The sequence below is a fragment of the Fistularia commersonii genome, chromosome 16, assembly GCF_037954325.1.
Source record: "Fistularia commersonii isolate RoL2024-O1a breed Wild chromosome 16, RoL_Fcom_v1.0, whole genome shotgun sequence".
In the NCBI taxonomy this organism is placed as follows: Eukaryota; Metazoa; Chordata; class Actinopteri; order Syngnathiformes; family Fistulariidae; genus Fistularia; species Fistularia commersonii.
Genome location: NC_141299.1, coordinates 3,894,980 through 3,916,370, shown reverse-complemented (window position 1 = coordinate 3,916,370; position 21,391 = coordinate 3,894,980). Strand labels below are relative to the sequence as shown.

Here is a 21,391-nt window from a genome sequence, read left to right as displayed (position 1 = left end):
GGTGCGGTGTGATTTGCAAACAAAAACACATGTAATCACTCAGAAATCTAAAAAAAACATACCTGAATTTATATTACTGTATTTTTTTTTTTTATATGATACAGACCATGTGTGAGCACAGAGGAGCAGATTCTGCTGAAATACTTTAACACCTGAAGAGGACTGAACCACCTTAAATTTGATTTAATAAGCCTGGGCATAAGAAAATAATGCTCTCATTTTAATAATTCTCTGGAGGGTTCCAGTGTACACTCTCAACAGTGGAGGTCAAGTGAAATGACATAGTCACTAAATTGTTTCTGTAAGCATACAGAGGTGAGAGTATGTCGATTACTCATTTCAACAAGGAAATGTTAAACCAAATGTTATGTGATTGTATTCAAGTCTGGGACACCGGGAAGCTGAGGAGTGCTGTGTGTGTGTGTGTGTATGTACAGCCAGTTTGTTCACAAGAAGCCAATGAATAAAACACCTTGAAGTTTTACATAGATCCTTGATGAATGTGTGTCACCAAACACGTCAGAATGTCAGTATTTCAATCATGAAAGATAATCCGAAACGATTGCATACAAAATACCACATAGAAAGCTTTGCTGAAATGCCATTTTACTTTTGAACTAGCAAATATTGCATTATTTACAGCTGCATGGCAATTGATTTGAGTCACTTATACAGAAATTATTGATATCCCAACAGACTATGCATGATATAGATATATTTACTCAGATTTTAAGCAATCCTAAATGACTTGGAGACTGTCTCATGAAAGCTAAATAAAAGCATGTGTTATACTGTTTGAAAAAAATAATGATGTAATCATTAGAATTTGGACGATATACACTAAAGTAAAAGTATATGTACACATATTTATCATGTAAGCACATAAATGTGCGTGTGTGTGTGTGTGGTGACAGTTGTTCAGTGCAAGCAGTAAAGTGGGTGGCAGCGCAAGATGGCATGTCACAACATAGATGCTTCAAACTGTAAGGTTGAGAAGATTTCACATAGTAATAATATTGAAATGATTGAAAATTGAAATTGAAATTGAGAAATATATAAATATGTATGTATATATACATATATATAAATGTATATATTCATAGTCATATATATTTGCATATACACACATACATATACATGTACATAGATATAGATGATAAAGAATGTAGTTGTTCAGTGCGAGCAGCAAACCAAATGGCGGCCCGAGAAAACAACACAATAGCAACACTCGAAAGCTCAGCAATGGGGTTGATAAGATGTAACATACAAAACATTTGACATGCAAAACAATGCAAAAGATAAGGCAGGATGATAGAGCCGCTGGGAGAAAAAGGTAGAATGGCCACAACCGCTGTCTCAGACACAGGATTTGACCTTTATGATTTAATAGTACAGCGGGTTATTTTATAGTGGCAAAAGTATTCGTCATGAGTTATTATTACTGTCAAAGCTCTCTGCATGAAGCTGTGCCATTAATACAAAGTATTGAATGAGATGAAACTGGGTTAATTTATTGTAATTTATTTATTTTATCTAATTTATATATGCAAACATTACCAACCACCAGAGGGGAAGGGTTCACATACAATATGAAGAAACTCACACTTATTCATGTCATCTTCCTTTTTTTCTTTAAATCTCAAGTTATCCAAACTGTTATTGAGGTTTGAACCGTTGTCATCTCCTCAGCAACACAATCTTGCCGTGCATGCAGAATATCAGAGAGATGGATAGGGTTGGGGTCACATGCAGGTTGGTCAATCTGAGGTTTTATTATGGGACTTTGATTCGGGATGAAGACCAGTAGAGGGGCTTCGGCATGGAAACGCTGACACGGCATGCAGGACAGGTTTGTTTTTTCCACAGCCACTGCTCCATGCACTGAAACGCAGGTTAAAAGAACAATTTTGGATTAACTTAAAAATGTAATCTCTCCTTAAGGTGTAGATTTGACTGTGACGCAAGTGGAGTGTGTTAAAGCATGTTTATACAAGAGTAAAGCTGCAACCTCTCATGTGGAGTCCAAAGCATTTTGCATTGACTATATTGATTTTTTTGGTCTCGCGTCACAAAAACGACCGCAGAGTTTGGACTAAATTAAATCACCATCAGGTCAAACAAATATAAACCAGACATTATGCTTTACTGCATATTAAGTGAAATAAATATGGTACATTAAAAATTTCCATGCTTCAGTGGTTACACATAGTACAGACAGTATACAGAGTTAGCCTTAGAGGAGTTAAAATCAAAATATTGTGCCTAATTTTTACATCATTAAAGCCATGCATTTCAACATGGCAGAGGGCGAATAGTAGTAGGAAACTTCAGTTATTTAATATTTGGAAAAACAACACTTAACATCATTTTCACAACTATTGCAAATAGTCAAAAGATTTGGGAGGAAAAGGTTTTTTAATGTTAAATCACAAGTTTTGTCATCTCCTTGACAAAGGACATTTGAACAGACTAAGATCAGACAAAGTAAACACCCTGAGATTGAACAGAAGAAGCTCACACCACATTCTTCCTTCAACAGAAGATCTGCTGTTGACGTGTTTCTCCAATATCTTCTCGACAGGTTTCTCACATCCTTCTAGAGAGGGATTATCAGCGATGTCTCCGCAGGGAAAACTGACGACGGAGTGTTTGCTGTTCCTTCTTTGTGGTCATCGGGTCATCTGCTGACTTTCTCCTCCCATCGAAGAGTCTGTGCACCTGACAAGCTGCTGCCTCGCCACTGCTGTGAGTCTGACACTGCTCTAACCCCTGTGCCGCCTTTGGCACCCAAATGGAGACATTATTACCAATGAATGTTACACTCTTAGAATGCTATAATGCTTCCAGAGTTCAAGTGCATTTTCAAACTATTTGACATTTTTTATGTCCAAGAAAAAAACTGCTGTCATGCATCGTATTGATGTGTCGCATGCAGGGAAGGATTCCTACTTGCTCCATGCGATAGAAAGGCCAGGGGAGTGTCAATGCTGTACAGACAAATTCTTTTCAAAATGTATTACCTCTTTGTGGAAACGGTGGGTACAGTGCAACTCTTGAACTTTCCCTCCAGTCTTACACATGTCCTCATGGCAGATCAGGCACAACTTGTCAACATTCTGTAACAGAAACAAGAAAGAATATAGCAAAATTACCAAATTAAATAAGTAGCTTACTAGTACTGTTTTGTGGTTTCATCTTTATTAACTCATACAACTTCACGTCGCAAAACGTATGTTGGACAAAAAAAGTTACAAGATCAGATTTCATTTCAAGGAAATAACTTTCATGGTCTCATATTCAGAGTTATAAGAGTTGTTTTGAAATGTGTTGTTATCTGTTCATGTTGTAGAAGGACTTGAATATTTGTCGTACTCATAACAAGACAAAAGCTAAGAAGAAAGCATTTGGCTCAATAAATGTATTTCAAGAATTAACAAGCTGAATATCGATCATGTCCTTTTATTCACTGTGACACCAATGATACTGATATATATTACTGACAGCATATGGTCCACTTGTTTTTGATTCATGTATTTATTCATTTGGCTCGTGTCTGTTTTGTGAGGCTGCTTTCTTGTGTCATTATGAATATTTTAGTCATCCCAATAATAAAGTTTAATCAACATTATTACTTACTGAGAATTTGGAGTTGAGTTTTCTGTTTATATGTCTTGCTTAACAAATGCTCTTTTTCAATCATTCCATCACAAATCAAGAAAATCTGAAAAACACAGTGCTTTCATAATGATTAGACTTTAAAATATAAATCTGATTATTTTGTCCATCCCCAATGTTATGCAGTTGAAACGTATCCTTGATCCTGTCAGTGCATAAAGATAATGCCTCTTTAAACGCTTAAGAGATCATTAATGTCTAAGAACTTGTTAATACGTCACAGTCAAAGAGAAAAACAACATGCTCCAAACCCAAGTGACAACAGGATTAATGAGATCTTTTGCAACATATGATAATCATAAAAAACTGGAAAACTGGCTCAGTCTGCATTCATTGTAACTCACCAGAGATATGTTCCGCTTATCACAAAGCCAAAGTCTCTTTTCAAAAGACTCTGTAAGCTCTGGGATCGTGGTGATGCGGTTCTCTGCCATAGCTGACTTGGGACGACCGTTGTCATCTGAGGAAGACCGCCGAGCTCTCTGGTGGGGTCGAGGGTCTCCCTTCTCCTCTCTTGTTTTAATGTGGCTCGGGGACGGTGCCATTGTAGCTGTGTGTAGCCGGTTTAACTTCATGGCATCTAATTGTGACTGCGGACCACGAGGAGAAGAATCATATGTTAAAAAATGGCCACACAAAGTCAAACCATTAAAGAAAATGTGGTAATATTATGCCTCTTTAGCAGAAAATGTTAAGAATACCTATGAAAACAATGAACCCAAGGCTGATTCCCCTGTTGAGCCTTGTCAGGGATTAATCGGTTAAGTAATATATTGGCCAAACACCAAGCTAATAGCAGAATGTGTACTCCTTGGATAAGGCCAAAGACCAATAATCAGATTGTCACTCTTTCTTTTTTTAATGGTAACATGTTGACATATATTTTGGTCTGAGATGAATTGCTGAACTGTTGAACTGATCCTTTAAAAGTCTCCATTCAATGAGCTGTAAATCAGACAAGAAAATCAAGATATTTTCTGCTCTGAATGTAAGGAGGTCTTTCTCCTCAGCTTTGGGTGAGGAAGGAAACCAACATCACTGGGTTTTTAGCTACATGAATTAAACCTTAGATGTCTTAGATTTAATACATTTTGGGGGCATGGTAGTCAGGACAGGGGGACATCTCAGTGCAAACACATTTCAAAAATGTAGCATGTCATGATAACCATTACCTGAGAAGACTGTTTTTTTATATCAATTCCTATATGGATCATTTATGCTATTCCTTGTTTCTCCTCTTAATCATCTTGATCTACAGTATGTGACAAGAAAGGGTTCATCAATAGATTGGCATGACTAAACTATAGCCATAACTCGTTTCAATCGTCCAGATCCATGAAAGACTCTAAACACAAAGGAATAAACATATCATTTTAAATTACAGCCGGGGTGATACTGGAGTGTTTAGAGAAAACAAATCTAAGAGGATGTCTGACATTCCTTACATGGTAAGTAAGAGTTGTCATTAAGCGTTATTTAAAAAATGGAAATTCAAATTATCCATTATGCAAAATGCTTAAATTACTTATTTCTGTATGAAAGGCCATATTAATTCATATATATTTGAGCAGCAATTGTTATACTTTGTCTTCCTGAAAGGAATTTCAACATTTTGAATATTTGTCTCAAACTTTTGAAATATTGATCTTGAAAAAAAAGTTTTTATATCAGTACAATTAGCCAAATATTTCAACTTTCAATATATTTCTAGGTTGCCATATGATATGTCAGATATATGAAATAGTTTTTCTTTATTACAACTTTACACCTGCACAAATTACATTCACACATGCACCACCCAAATGAACTAATACATTCTGATCTCCAAAGTGCCAATATGAAATCATCAGTGTAAAAATTGAGAGGAGAGCTTTTGGACCACCACAAAATGCATATGAAGTAAAAAAAAAAAAGAACGGAGGTGGGGGAGACATAAATTAATTTAGTTCTGATGCAGTAGGAAATGTGCTACTGCATCAAAGTGCGCTATGCAAGTATGTTAGGTCATTTAACAATGCCGGTCTTGTTAAAACCAACAGCTATCGCAGATTCCCCCAGGCATAACTCCCAAAGATTGCTCAAACGATTGCTCATCAATCTCTTCAGAATAACTATGATACTGAGCAGCAGAATTATCAACATTCAACAGGGTCAAATTAAAAAAAAAGTTTGTAAGGGAATACTGAGGCTGACAAATAAAAAAATTCCAAAAATACATTGCATTACACTAGAAAGCCATCCATCATCTGCATCCTGCATTCAGGGTCGGGGGGGGTGCCGAGCCTTTCCCAGCTGTCATCGAGCGAGAGGCGGGGTACACCCTGGACTGGTGGCCAGTAAATGGCACAGCCGCATATACAGACAGACAACCATTCACTCACTCACTCATGAAATTTTCCCTTTTTTTTCCAATTAACCCGCTGCATGTTTTTAGACTGTGGGAGGAAACAGGAAATCCCGGAGGAAACCCACGCAGACATGGGGAGAAGGGTCCTGCTGTGAGGCCGAAGCGCTAACTTCTGCACCACCGTGCAGCCATGCTTTCATGCTTTCCAACCAAAAATGTTCTTAAGCTGGCATGCGATAAAAAAATGAGCATTTCTTCATAAAGGGAAAATTTTGAAATCTTTATTTACTTGAAATCTCGCCATGAGGTGGAGAATCATTTGCCGGTAAACTGTCAGATGTAACAGAATTTCTAGCATCAGAATGTGTTACATGTAAATTTAGTATTTTGCTGAGTGTAGTTTCCAGTGTTTGTTCTTATAGTTTGTCTGTGTGTGTGTTTCCGTGGTGCCTCAGACAAAACTGGTCAAAGAAAGAAAACATTGGCCAAATAGCACTCATAGCCAAGTGTTTTTTTTTAATGTTTGCACGATAGAATTAGTCTTGTTCTACCTTTTTTACTCATTGCAGTCTAGAATTTTTTGAAAATGTTCTATTAAATCACAGCTGAAGCCAGACTTGACTTCACAAACAAAAATGGCTTAAATCTCACTTTCTATTGATTGCCAAAGTTTGTCACGTTTTGAACAATTTCAAGGTGATTCATATACCGTAGATGATTCTTACCACCGTTGGGAGTGATGCTCTTCGATCAGCTTGTGTTTTTCCAGGTCTTCTGAAACTGCGCTTCCTCTCTCTGTGGTGACCACCCTCTGCTCCATGACACCAGTAACTACTCATCCATTTTGTGAAATTTCCATCATCGTCTTCATCATTGTCTGTTATAATCGCTGGCAGGAGTCTGAGAGACATGCTGGAGTTGTAAGAGGAGTAGAAGTGATGAACGTGAAATCCCGGTGGAGGCACTGAAAACAATACTGAGCTGACCTACAAAGCCTCAGAATGATAGTGAGGCTGCTCTACACCAGAGTTTTCTCCCACAATGCAATGGTAATTTACTTCAATTAGATTCCCCTAGTGCCACCAACACTGTTACTACAGTCGTTATTCTTGGATGATCCAAAAATAAGCTACCGAGCTTTTGCTCAAGTCTTTAAATAGGTGAATCCCTTGTAATCTATTTAGCATCACTGGTAGAAAGTAAAAATGGAGGTGATGGTACTGAACAGGGAGGTGGGTGTCAGGGATTGTTCTTTGGCACTGGGTGTGTGATTCAGCTACAGCTTTTAATCTTTCCATTACAGCCAGAGGCCTGGGGCTAGATGACTGAAACTCCAATTTTCCCATACTTTCCACTCGTCAATAATGATTACAGTGCAGGCTATATTGTCTCTCAATGAGAGCCATGACCCTGCAGCTTGTGTGGTACAGGACAACAGGAAGCATGTTGTCTCAAATAACAGTTAAACATGTATAATCAGGATCTCGTGGCTTTTGGTGTGTAGGTTGAAAGCTGAAAAGTAAATCAAATGAGTTTCACGTAGTATGCTGGAATTGCTTAAAATTGCGTCGTCCATATAAAATTAAAAAATACATTTTGATGCATTCATTTTCTTTCAATTGCATAATAGTTGTATAATGTTTTGAGAACACTATTTATACTGATTATTGTAAGCTACGTTTAAGTGTCCCTGCAACACCTTGCTACACAGACTTGAGGGATCAAAAGGCTGCTAATCATCTCGGTGTCTCAAAGAGGATGCCTAATCTGGACAGACACTGTTATGAGACATATAATACCGCATGACATGTAACTGAGGATCATGATTTAGGACAAGATTACAACAACTTTGTTTTTGTATTTTGTTTTCTTTATTGTTGTTTTCAGACAAGAAATGTTGGGATCTCACCTGAAAGTAAAAACATGCACATTCCAAGTATCATGCCTCAGATATTAATACACGCCATACTATTCTACCTTGGTCTATTGCAAAATATGCAATGACATGTATGGTTGTACCCCGCCTCTCGCCCGATGACAGATGGGATAGGCTCCAGCATCCCCCGCGACCCTGAGTGCAGGATAAGCGACAGAAGATTGATGGATTAAGTCATTTTCCCCCACATATACTGCCAAAGGGAGTTGGACCCAATCCTAGATTACAAAGGGGCTGAATACAATCTGTGTTGGAAGCTAGTTGATCACAGGGCAACGGAGAGACACACAAGCAGTCACTCTTGAAATTAGTCACTTAACCTTGGATTGTGGGAAGAAGCAAGAGAATCATGAGGCACATATGCAGATCCAGGAAGAACACACCAACTCCACACAGAAATGTCCCTAAGGGGAACCTAGAACACTAGGTGCTTTTGGGCAGGAGTGTAATCCACAGTCCCACCAACTAATAATAATTAAACATAGAAATAAAATCTGAATGGCTCCCAAATATTCTTGAGATAATTTCAAATATACTCATGACCAAAATTGCCAATGCCTGCTTTGTGTTCCTTTCATATTTTTGTATTGTAAGAGAGAAAAATCATGCAGTGTTTGTTTTCATGCATATTGCAATTTCCCCCCCCCAAGAAAACAACAGAAGGCCAATAAATCTGCAAGCAACCACACAAATAGACTGCATCTGAATTTGGAACTTATCTAACTACGATTACTGGCAGTAACTCAAATGAACCTTGCCTTGATTTAAATAGCACAGACACAGGACTAAAGACTCACAGGTTACCAAACGTCCAAGCAGCTAAAACCTCAGCCAGACACTGCTAATAATACATTCCTCATTTCACAGAAATAACTTTCAGAGACCTGGATAGTTGGACTATCAGAAACCTGTGGAGTACCCTCTGTCAGTACTGCTTTGTACCTTAGAGACAAACAATAACACCAAGCTAACACCCCCCACACTGCATACAAGGTTACTTAGTTTCAATATGTGTCATTATGTCGTGGCAAAATCGATTAGTGGCTTTTTAAATCCAGATACAGTGTCAGTGAAAAATTGATTATTTTTACAACCAGTACTCGGAAACGCAAAAACACACATTAAATGTTTGAAAAGGATACTGATAATCTCTTTAAGACTTTGTAAATGCGCCAAATAACAATAGCCGAGCCAGCCGTCTGTTGTAAAATAAATGTCCAAACAAAGCAGGAGGCAAGGAAAAGATACATTGAGCAAGGAATGGAGAAAACAAGAATTTAGCTAGAAGCTGTCCACAAATAACTAGAGATTATATTGTTTCATATTGTTTACTGCACAATGATTAGTTCATCCTGCAGTTAAACTGATTACTATTTTTGTTGCTTAATATTACTTGATACATGACTGCCATGTCATTGGTACTTTGAATTCATGTTGATCAAGATCATAACCGAAGGCGATGTAATTCATTTTGATACACCAAAACAAATGCAGAGTGGCATGATTTATTTAAGAACTGGGTCAGGTCAATACCAAATATGAAAATACAGCCAGGAAGAAGGAAGAGATGGAAAAGTTCTGGACTGGTAAGAAGAGCCCATGGTGGAGTGCTGTGGATTAAAGCAGCGGGTCAGCAGGATGTTCAAGCTGTTAAATTCAATAACTTTTTTTTCCGGAATTCTCTGGAGTTAAAATAAACATCACATTGAATTACATGTGAAGGCATGTCTGAATCACACAGGGAATAGTGACATTGGAGCAGAGTTGATGTTCTCGCTCACACAAGCTTCTTCCAACAATTCAACTACTGGAAAGTGTCAGTCTGTCGGAGGACAGAGGCCTGAGGGTGTTAATTGAGTAGCCAGCACCACAAACCAGACAGACCGTCACTGAGAGCACTGAGCTCTGAATTGGGGCAGACAATATCTGGTAAAACTATGACTACAGACAAACCTCTAATCCAAGGACTCATACTGGAAAAAAAATAAAACAAAAAAATAAAAAACATGAGACTCTATCCAAAGGAAAGTACTGAAATACACCCAGCAGGGAAGGAAGTATCAATTACATGTTGTCATGTACTGACTGTAAGTGAAAGTATTTTCATGAGTATCATTGAACTGTGATTTACCAAACAAGTATATTACACCCCTTTTCACTATGTATTATGTGTACTAAGGAAGCTTTTTTCATCCTGAAATAAATAGACAGTCTGATCCACAGAAAATACAACATGAGTGTGCATATTTTTCTGGTCCCCTGACTGCCTGCATTTGGATTATATCCAATCCTTTTATCTGTTTGGTTGCAGCCACTATGACCATCAACCGATTTCCAATGTATCAGTGAAATACTGATGAAAAAGGGAAGCTTGACGAAGTGACCACTGTTGATGGCAACTCAGAGGGCATTCAAGGACTGGAAAACACAGATGGAGAGAAAATGAGAGAAGGGGTGTTTTGGAGCTTCTGTAAATCTGCATTATTTTCTACATTAGAAAGACATTTGAAATTGCTTTTGATACCCAATTTTAACAATATTATATTACATTTTCATGACTAAATTTTGTCTGTCTGTATCCGTTTTTTAAAACTGTTTTTTTTTTATTACTACAAACCTGTTTTAGTTTAACTAGTGGTGTTTCATTACTGTAAAATCGGTACATGCAGAGATTTCTAATACCTATCTCGCTCATGCAACCCTGTACTTGGATTTATGTCAATTTGTGGCTACTATAGGCAACAACGCCCCCTAGCGGCTGCAATCAACCCAACATGAAGATACGCTCATCTTGAGGCCATGAGAATTGCTCATTTAGTTTCACTATGCAAGATTTTTTTTTCACATATGCACTATAGCGGGGTATAAAGTAGGAATCACTAGTATATTGACATATACAAACAATTTCATTATTTAACTTCTTCTTTTATAAAGACCGTAAAATTGGGGGAACGCTTTTGCATTCTGTTTTTGTGAATGAAGAACTTGTCCAGGCCTAAAATAACATTGACACACAGTTCATCTCTTTTATTGCTTAAAAGCAAACCAAATGTAATGTCATCTCTTGAGAAGGAAACTGATGAGGATGGAACTTAAGTTTTCGTACTACAACTTCCCGTAGTCCCCATGGTTCCGCGTATATCCCACAATTCTTAGCTGAAAGCGTGACCTCACGGAATACGGGAAGAAGACCTGCGCAGGCTCACGCTGTGTGGTGAGGCGCTGTTGCTAGCTGGCCATCCATTTCTCAGTCGATAGTCATGGCTGCTTCCAAGCCAGTCCAGCCCCAGTCCGGGACTGGACTACCCCGCTGGCAGCTGGCTCTGTTGGTGGGGACTCCTATAGTTCTCGGGGTCGGGGCGGTTTACCTGTGGAACCGTTGTAGGACGAAGGAGGGCCGAGGTAAAGATAGCGGGGAGCGGAAAACACCAGAAGGCAGCGCCAGTCCCGTGGGCCCAGACGGTGCAGCGCGGGAGCAGGAGAATATGGTAAAGTCCCTTCAACCCGTTTTGAAAGTAAACACTTATTGACACGGCCCTCAAGAGTCATTTTCCCTCGGAAGAATTGTCCAGTTTGTCTTTCCACGCGTGACATTGCTGGGAAAGTACTCCCAAGGACACCGAACGTTACTGTCCGTGACAGCTAACGCAACATCACGAGAGCAAGGCCACTAGCAAATAGGTTTTCGCGGTTGGATTAACCTGTGTGGTCCGCAAGCAAAGCTAGCTTTCTCGCTTGCTGTCGTTATGAAGCGGCTAACTGTGTTTACTTGCTAGGGTATAGTTGTATACAATGTGAGAGCTTCTACCATGGATCTAAATACCTGTCCTGACAGCAACGCATCTGAGAGCACCGTGACAGCAGTCTTTTAACTGTAGCCTACGTCATTACTGTTAGCGGTGTATCAGCGATCCCTGCCCTGGAAGGCTGTCATCATCGTGCATGCAAAAGTACATCTTTATAAGGCAGTGCATGACAATCATTTTGATTACAAATAGCCCCAAAAGAATAGCTTGGATGGTCACTTTCACGTTTTGGTTGTTGAACGTCCTGTCTGTTGAATGGAGTGATAATCTGTACACGTGTTTGACTTAAAGGTCAACCAGTGTGTTTTTTCTTTTTTTTTCTAAATCTTGAATGATAACGATTTAAGGGAATTCAAAAGGCAGTAATTGCTGTTAGATGGAATTATTGAATGAGGAAGTAAAGCTTTAATTTGTGGCTTCGCACAACGTGTGCATCAATAACGGATATGCTTTCTTTGAATGACACAAAACACTAACACAAACATACACTCTTACTGTACATTCACAGAATAGCAACAATATCAAGGTGCAAGTATCGTCAAGTGAAAAATTTTCAAGTCGCCAATCATCATGAAGGCATAGCATACAATCAAAACACCAATATTTTGTATGGAAGTTCTCAGTCATCCAGATCATGGTTAATTCTTGTCGAAATCTTTTCATGGCAGCTGGACTTGAATTTCTTCTCTTGAAGACGTCTCACCTCATCCGGCAAAAAGATCTCAACAAGAACTAACTTTGTGTCTAGGTATAATGCATGATGCAAATAATTGCACTGATCAAATGATTAACAATCAAAGCAAATGTGAGACATCTGTACTCCTTAATTATTTTTCAATTATTGCCCCCTCCGTGTCATAGTTTTAATAACAGAAAAAAGTCAATGCAAATCAGAAACCTCAGTATAGATAGTATTTTTTTTAATTGTTTTAAATACCCACCTTGACACAAATTTTGATATCAAAAATGGAACAAAAAGTCAGTTGTACTCATGCATGTAATGTGTCTCTTCAGTAATTTTTTTGAATTAAAATGTTTAGATCCGCAAGCTCGTAAAAATGCAATCAGGTGTTGTTAAATAGACATTTATGATCTCATCAGTTGAAGAATCCCTACCTGCACTATATTGAAATTGCATAATGTAATGTTGAGATGTAATGTAACTTGTTAATACCTAAACATTACACCCCTACTGTCAAGCTATGTAAAATATGTACAGATTTAGATTGAATGCATAATTTCATGTCAGGACCAGATTTGTTAGTTAAACCATTGAAGGAGGCATTAGATCTTACGGTGACCTTTCAAATCACAGTTCCCCCTTTTGGACAAACTTTTGGCACCATTTCTGAGTGAAGCCAAGCATAATTTTCAACATTTCATTTATTTTTAAAGAAACTTTAAAAAAGCAGTGATATATGCCACTCAGTTTATCTGCTAAAGGTCCATGTTAACCCCAGGTTGACTGATAGTACTGGCAAACTCTTATCACTCTTTCTCTGGTGACACAGGACTGAAAATAAAAATGTGCAGAATTTCTATGATAAAGTTTTTTTTAAGTTCCTATCCTTATTGTGGCAAACATACTAAACCATTAACATTTTCAACTCGCCTGCTGTATTTCCTGTGAGGTAAATAATAGTCTATTCTCAAAATACCAATGCATTAGGAGAGTATGCAAAATATAAAAATGCTTCTAAATTCACCTTTTCATATGTTTTTTTTTAATATATAAATATAAAATACTGTGTGTGAAATCTTTGCCTCATAAAGCCCAGAAATTGTTTTGGCATTGGTATTTTGTGTTAGACTATTTTTTGGATAATTCATGAGATTTGATTTTTGTGCAAAGCTGAAATTTAATTTTTGATGTTTTTGTTAGATAGTAATTTTTATTTATCACTTAATCTTTTTTAAACATCCTTTAGCAAATATACTAAAAATATGTTTCATCATCAACTTGAGTACCATACCAGTCTGGGACCATTGGTCTGACAGAAACACGGACTCCGTTGTGAACATATAGATTCACAATAATTTGAGAAAGTGATTAATGAATGTGGGATTGAAGGCATTATTTGTATCCTTTCTGGAGTTGCTGACTTGATTATTTGTGAAACATAACATTGTTATGAACATGTCTTAATGGTCTTGTTCTCCCATTTGGTTCCATTCAATCCCTGGCACACACTTGAAGGGTATCTAGTGAGCAATTTGACATTTGTTCTCACCTGACTTATCCAGCACTATTTCCGATTGATCAATCTTTAATCTATAAACCACTATAAAAAACAAAAGATGAAAAGTGTGCTTAAACAATATAATGTCTATCATTGTTTTGGCAGGAAAAAAAATCTTTGAAAGTTCTTGCGAGGCCATCCTAAAATAGTTGCTTAATAATTTTACGTTTGGCTTATCCATGAACTGTTGAACATGCATCGCTGATGTGAAGTGAAGACACAATTATGTGAAAAAATAATCATGTGTTCTTGAGTTGCTGATGCACTCCGCAAAGTTACCTTCGAAATTATTCAGTGGTTGAACTTTGCTTCCTCTCTGTCCTGTAGAGTCCTTTGGATCGCGCCCAAGCAGCAAAGAACAAAGGCAACAAGTACTTTAAAGCTGGCAAGTACGAGAATGCCATCCAGTGCTACACGGAGGCTATTGGTCTCTGCCCAACAGAGCAAAAGACAGATCTGTCAACATTTTACCAGAACAGAGCAGCAGCCTACGAGCAGCAGGTTGGCATCCGCTTCTTTGAGGTTTTTTGCAGTAATCATCATTGAAAGTACTTCTTCACCCGACAATGAACAGAATTGTCACTGTCAGTATTGTCAGTAGATACTTGACAGTGACAGAATTGATTGGTGTGATTTTAATCAAAAGTTATGACAAATCTTTTTTGCTTTCAGGTTTTTGACGGATTTTTGTGCTTCATGTGTTCAGTTTGACAGAATTTTTAAAAATTCTTTTGTTGAAAATGGAAATACTTGTTGCTCACTTGAAAGTATAAACAAGGTGGCCACCTTTTTCCTACAGTAACACCAGTGTAGTCTTCTGGAGCTTGATTTTTGACAAGCATTTAACAGATGTGTTAAAATGATACAGAAACATTCTCATGTTTGACTTCGGAATTTGGTCTGTATCACATTAACCTGTCATGAAATGGTCTGCTCCGATAAGCTTAAAGTTTATCATTAAAAATGATACATCACTTATAAAGATTTAAAGCTGGTTTCAGAACAACTTTGCATAACAAACTGCATGTTTCACACCAGGCTATTTTCCAATGCTCTTATGTTGTGTCTTGGCAGGTAGACTAGATGTTCTATATATAGTGGGGAGAACAAGTATTTGATACACTGCTGATTTTTCAGCTTTTCCCACTTGCAAAGCATGTAGAGGTCTGTAATTTTTATCATAGGTACTCTTGGAATCTAAAATAAAAATACAAAAAAGCAAATTGTATGATTTTTAAGTAACCAAAGATTTTTAAGAAACCAAAAGTGATATGAAACCAAAAGTGATATGAACACTTGATGTATCAACGTCGTAAATAATAAAGGCCATAAATAGATAAAGGCCAGTCATAGGATTTTTTTATCTAGGAAAGAAAATCACATTCTGGAACTTTGATTGAGTGGGGAAGACTGGCAAGAATTCATGACAAATAGTCATACATTACTCAGGAGGTGACAACACTGTATATTAGACACTTTTAGAAAACTTTTTTCCGATTTTTATTTCAGATGAAATGGACAGAAGTGGTGCAGGACTGCTCTCAAGCCGTAGAACTCAATCCACGTTATGTTAAGGCACTTTTTAGGCGAGCAAAAGCTCTGGAAAAACAGGACAACAAGAAAGAATGCCTGGAAGGTGAGTTGGAAGCCTCCTGTGTTGTCATTTTCTTTTTTACTTTTGTTCTCAAGGGATGTTATTCTAATGGATTATTTGCATTTAATTGTCAAGATGTCACAGCAGTCTGTATCCTTGAGGCCTTCCAGAACCAACAGAGCATGCTGCTAGCAGACAAAGTGCTGAAACAGCTTGGGAAAGAGAAGGCAAAAGAAAAATACAAGGTTTTTATATATTTTAGCAAACACTGTTTTGATTAACTTTTGAATATGATTTTAATCTTCTTTTTTTTTAAACCCCTTTGTAGAATCGTGAGCCAATGATGCCTTCTCCTCAGTTCATCAAGTCCTACTTTAGTTCATTCACTGATGACATCATTTCACAACCACTGCAGAAGGGGGAGAAGAAAGATGAGGACAAGGACAAGGAGGGCGAGTCAGCTGAGGTCACAGAGAGGTATAGAGTTAATGTTTGCTCATTGTCTTTCTCAGTTAACCAGTGTATTGGAGCACAGCAGAAAAACCTCAACACTTCTACATGCCTTCAAACTACTGTTTAAGTTCGGAATAAAAATGAAGTCTCATTCATTACAATTTAGCAATTTCTAAATTTGAGTTATTGCGTCACACTTCAGAAAAGTTTTTATATTCACCGAAAATTCAAGGACTTTACAAAGTCATCAGGATTAATATATTTATAAACATGTAATAACGAAGATCAGATAGTAATGCACACCTTGCAAAATCACATTATCAAACAAAATCTTCTTTGCTTGATTGTGAATAATCTATTGTTTTGATTAACTCTTATTTTGTCTGGTCATTTGACCTCTTTAGCTCTGGCTACCTGAAAGCCAAGCAGTACATGGAAGAAGAGAATTATGATAAAATCATCAGTGAATGCACTAAGGAGATTGAGTCAGGTGGTCGATTCACTGCAGAGGCCTTGCTGTTGCGCGCCACCTTCTACCTCCTGATAGGAAACGCTACTGCTGCTCAGCCTGATTTGGACCAGGTCATCAACATGCAGGAAGCAAATGTGAAGGTACTGTCTAATTCTTAGCTGACACATTTGGCTGCATACACTCTTTGGTGACAGAAATCACAAAACTAAATACTATTTTATTGATTTATTAGCGTAATGGGTATTAGAAGTAAGTTATCTTCCTCACTTCATAAATATGCTGTATTTATGAATAAATGAGCATTATGTTTGAATACACATGCGTGTGTATGTTCAAACTCTGACATATATAGGTACGTATGTAAGTTTCCGCGTGCGTGCATGCTTGAGACACACAAATAGTCATACATACACTCAAACTCGCAAAAAATAAGTAAGCCAGTGACTAAGTATCTTGGACAAGGGTTACATGTGAGGGCAAAGACAAAATAAGCAGAGGAGAATGTTCTCAGCATTTACTGATATTTGATGCTACTATACAAATTGGTTGCCAACAGACTTAACATCACAGGCTTTTTTTCTGTTTTATGCAACCAGTTACGAGCCAATGCTCTGATTAAGCGAGGAAGCATGTACATGCAGCAGCAGCAGCCAATGCTATCGACACAAGACTTCAACATGGCAGCCGAGATTGACACACGCAACCCTGATGTGTACCACCACAGGGGTCAGGTAGGAGAGTATTTGCTGTGTTGGTAAAGATATTTAGGGGACCATCAATGGTTCTATTCTTTACTGTTTGCACGAGTTACTTCAACAATTACAAAAGGATGAAATGCAACTATTTATGGTGGCTTACACTAACTGTGACAATTTCCTCCCAACAGTCACCTAAGACACACGACAACTTTCATTGCTTTTATTTTGGAAATTTTTCAGTCTGCAATCCAAATAAGGGCCTGCTTAATCCTGGGGGATTTCTTGATGTTTTAACATGCTCTAATATGTGCTGGTGTAAAATAAGATGGTCATAAGATAAATTATAATTAGTGTTGTTTGCTCCCTCTCAGCTAAAGATCCTGCTGGATCAGGTTGATGAAGCTGTGGGAGACTTTGACGAATGCATCCTGCTGAGGCCAGACTCTGCCCTAGCCCAGGCGCAAAAATGCTTTGCTCTTGTAAGTTACCCCCATAACACCATATGAAAACGCAAAAACGCCTGAGTTTAATTTGTGAAATTCAGTTCTATTCTTCTTTCAATGCCAAAGTTAAGATGAGCAAGTAAGTTTCTATTCTCCTGCTTTTCAGTATAGACAAGCATATACTGGAAATAATGCGTCACAAGTCCAGATAGCCATGGATGGATTTGAGGATGTCATCAGGAGGTTTCCAAAGTGTGCTGAGGGATATGCTCTTTATGCTCAGGTAGGAAGTCAAATGTTAAATTTCTGTACATTTATGAATGTTTCTTGTGTTACTTTGAATGTCTTCAGCACAGTGTTCTTATTGTAAACTTAATTTATTTGGTCGGAAGGGTCATCTAGAACCATAGAACCCACTAAAAAGTGATTAGATCCATGTCACATCAAGTGTGTGTATGTTATTTCTTTTACACATTTAGTTGAAAATTATTCAATATTAGATATTTTATAGTATCAATTTAGTGACACTGTAAAAAAAAAACATCCGGTTATTGTGGCCACAGGCCAGGATGCAAACCATGTCTTCAGAAAGACACTTTACCAATATCCACAACTATGACAGTTTGCTGATAGAGCCATTATTGTTCTGGTTCAAAGGTGGGGAAAAGAAATTTCACAAGGATCTAGACAGTCACAGCCGTGATATAACAGCACTGATGGTCCTTTTTTCCTGTTACATTTATAAGGAATCAGAAATGTCCCTGTGCTCATTTTTATTTATAAATGGAAACTCCCAAACAGGACTGCTAAAAAATTTAAAAAAAGGAAAAAAAAACTTGTGTATACTTGTTCTACTCTTTTTGTTCTAAACTTACTAAAAATTCAATAAAAATTATTGTATAATATTTGTATTTTCCTTGACCATGTTTTTCAATTTTAAATTTGTCCATCATGTAAACAATTCAATTGCTCATGATGGACTAAATGATCAATGCGACATGGTCATTTTTAAAGTCCCAACTATTTAAGGCTCTCTTGATTTTGAAATTGTAAAAATCAAATGAAGAAAAGGTCAAAGCTGTTGTATATCAAATGTTCGAAAACTGCCAAAAAGGACATTGTGTAAGAATTGTGTAGAGACCACAATAGGCAATTAGAGAGCTGAATATTAAGCATCAGCTAAAGATTGTATTATATTCTTGTAGGTGAGTCATGCCTTTTCTGATGTTTTGAAATTTGAAATCTACAATGCATTTTTGTGCAGTGGGGGGGGGGGGGGGGGGCAACCAGATTATGACGACAGTCTGCCACACATCACATTACAATCTATGTCGTTCTGTGTGATAAAGTCGCCATACTAAATGTCTTAAGTAAATAATCAACATTGCATTTTTGTAATTATAATATTTAATGATGTGCTTACTTACTTTTGCGTTTATGTTCAGGTTGTGAAAGGATTTCAAAGCAAATGGTTTTTGATGTTTTTCCCTAGGCTCTGACTGATCAGCAGCAGTTTGGTAAAGCTGATGAGATGTATGATAAATGTATTGAACTGGAACCAGATAATGCTACCACATATGTCCACAAGGGGTATGTCGCCTTTCACTTCAGGCATAAATTAAGTAGCATCAGATTCATTTGTTGGTTTGATTTTAACATACAATTTTGTGGTCTATAACCAGTTTATTACAGCTTCAATGGAAACAAGACCTTGATTTGGGACTAGAGCTTATCAGTAAGGCCATTGAGATTGACAACAAATGTGACTTTGCTTATGAAACTATGGGAACTATTGAAGTTCAGAGGTAAGATTGATGTTTGGAACTCTATTTTATATCTGTGTTTTGCTTTTTTTTCCTAAAGTGCTTGTTATAACCAATGCTATTTCTTTTCAGGGGAAATCTTGACAAAGCTATAGAAATGTTCAACAAGGCAATTAATTTAGCAAAATCAGAGATGGAGATGGCCCATCTGTATTCGTTGTGTGATGCAGCATATGCCCAGACGGAAGTGGCAAGGAAGTACGGCCTGAAACCTCCAACACTGTAATGTCTTGGCCAATTGATTGCCAATTTCTGTCTTCATCGCTAAACCTCTGTTAGAATTGCAACTGTCTGACATGCATTGATTTGTTAGAAGAAAAAAAATTGAATACAAAGGCAACTGACAACCCCAGAATATATTGTTTACACCAAGCTAAAGGGGTTTGTTGCCAAGAAAAACATGGATTTCTTTTCACAGTCTAGCTGGGGCTGCACAATCCAAGTCTCTGCTTTACTTGATAAAACACATTGTCAAACTTTTGTATTGCTCAGAATGTGTCATTTGGAAAGAAAACGTATATGAAAGATCATGTCTACCTGTCCTTATTACAGCTGAGGATATGTCCTCAGTCTGTGGAACCAGACTGTTGTGACACTCAAATATCTACATACAATACTGTGAGAACGTTGTACAGTTCCAGTTAATGCAGATCTAAAGGTTTTTGTCAAGTTACCTTTCATGTTGTAACTTACAGTATCTGTTCCAAAAGTAAGGTTTAAATTCTCGTCAAATTTGTAAGGCTGGAACTGATGATATTGATAAGGGTCTACAGAGCAGTTAGTGTAAGTAACTTTTTTTTAATTGCTTGTTTTTTTTTTTTGTTTTTTTTTTTGTTCTGTTTTTTACATTTTGTGCCGCATGTTCACTTTATAAATTAATGTAAATTGAATGCTTGTGATGTTATAAACACTAGAAAAACTTAACATTAGAGATTGGCAAAACACTTTGGACTAGATTTTTTTTAAAAATCCGCAAATTGTCCTTGCATTTTTGAAAATGTTTGATGCCTCTAGTGTCAAAAGATGTCACAAGGGATTTGAATAGGCAATAATAATTTTCATAGTTCACTTGAATTGATTTGTTTTATTTTTTATTCTGTTTTACAATGTTTAATTTCCGTGTCGCATCTGGTAACATACATTTACAGAATGAACTGAGGTCTTTTTTTTCTCCCCTTAAAATGACCCTCAAAAAGTGAGTCTTATTGGTTCTTTCTTGCATGCAGTCCTGAGAATGTCTTGGTTCAGCATACAATTTTGTTCCTATTCAGCCAAATTATCACCGGGGAAAAAAAAAGCTCGCGAAAAGATGAATTGGCAACCCCAGTTAAAAATATTTTTTGATCTATTTAGCAATCCAACAGGCTGCATTTCTTTGAAAGAACCAACTCATGCATTCCAGCTGCTGCTGGTGAGGAATGCGTCCAAACAAGTCCTATCATCAGATTCCTACAACTTGATCATGTCTGACAAAACTGCTGACATTTTCCATTAACAATATGTATGTTGACCAAAGTGAAAAAATACAAATCCTAATAAAGTTACAGTTCCTGGAAGTACCTCTGGCCATTTTTTTCAAGATTATAAGTCCTGACACTTTTAGTTACAGATATCAAACAGCTACAATTAAATAGATTACGATCCCCTTCTTATAAACATGGCAGCAGCTTTTAAGATATACTGCTCATGCACAGAATTTCGGACTCAGAATTTAAAAAATACATGATAAAGTATCACTAAAAAGTCTCAAATACTAAAGGCTCAGCAAATAGAATACAGAGTTGTAATAAATACTATGTCATTTTTGATTTTGAATTTGGGTCCCTGAGCCTACATTGTGTGTGTGTGTGTAAAATGAATAGATTGAAAAAGTGGTAAATTTGCTTTCATGCAGCAATCATGTT

The 21,391-nt window shown here is 37.2% G+C and overlaps 2 protein-coding genes across 4 annotated transcripts; one reads left to right on the top strand and one right to left on the bottom strand.

Moving 5' to 3' along the window:
* Nucleotides 1-1,519: 1,519 nt before the first annotated feature.
* On the bottom strand, nucleotides 1,520-7,261 carry lnp1 (leukemia NUP98 fusion partner 1). Of its 3 annotated transcripts, XR_015107306.1 has the most exons (5): nucleotides 6,748-7,261; nucleotides 4,020-4,265; nucleotides 3,021-3,116; nucleotides 2,519-2,778; nucleotides 1,520-1,881 (listed from the first exon to the last, which is right to left on the bottom strand). XR_015107306.1 is itself a non-coding variant. In XM_086162357.1 (4 exons), the coding sequence occupies exons 1-4, from the start codon at nucleotides 6,931-6,933 to the stop codon at nucleotides 2,611-2,613; spliced, it is 696 nt and encodes a 231-aa protein (XP_086018483.1). In that variant the 5' UTR covers nucleotides 6,934-7,261; the 3' UTR covers nucleotides 1,520-2,610. The 3 variants fall into 3 exon arrangements, 2 of the variants coding, with proteins under 2 accessions (XP_086018483.1, XP_086018484.1); XM_086162357.1 differs by having other exon boundaries at nucleotides 1,520-2,778; XM_086162358.1 differs by lacking the exon at nucleotides 2,519-2,778.
* Nucleotides 7,262-11,120: 3,859 nt separating this feature from the next.
* Nucleotides 11,121-21,046, top strand: tomm70 (translocase of outer mitochondrial membrane 70). Its single transcript, XM_086161760.1, has 12 exons — nucleotides 11,121-11,446; nucleotides 14,332-14,505; nucleotides 15,514-15,640; nucleotides 15,734-15,843; nucleotides 15,927-16,075; nucleotides 16,456-16,663; nucleotides 17,120-17,254; nucleotides 17,593-17,700; nucleotides 17,831-17,947; nucleotides 19,157-19,254; nucleotides 19,347-19,469; nucleotides 19,560-21,046. The coding sequence occupies exons 1-12, from the start codon at nucleotides 11,219-11,221 to the stop codon at nucleotides 19,711-19,713; spliced, it is 1,731 nt and encodes a 576-aa protein (XP_086017886.1). The 5' UTR covers nucleotides 11,121-11,218; the 3' UTR covers nucleotides 19,714-21,046.
* The last annotated feature ends 345 nt before the right edge of the window (nucleotides 21,047-21,391 follow it).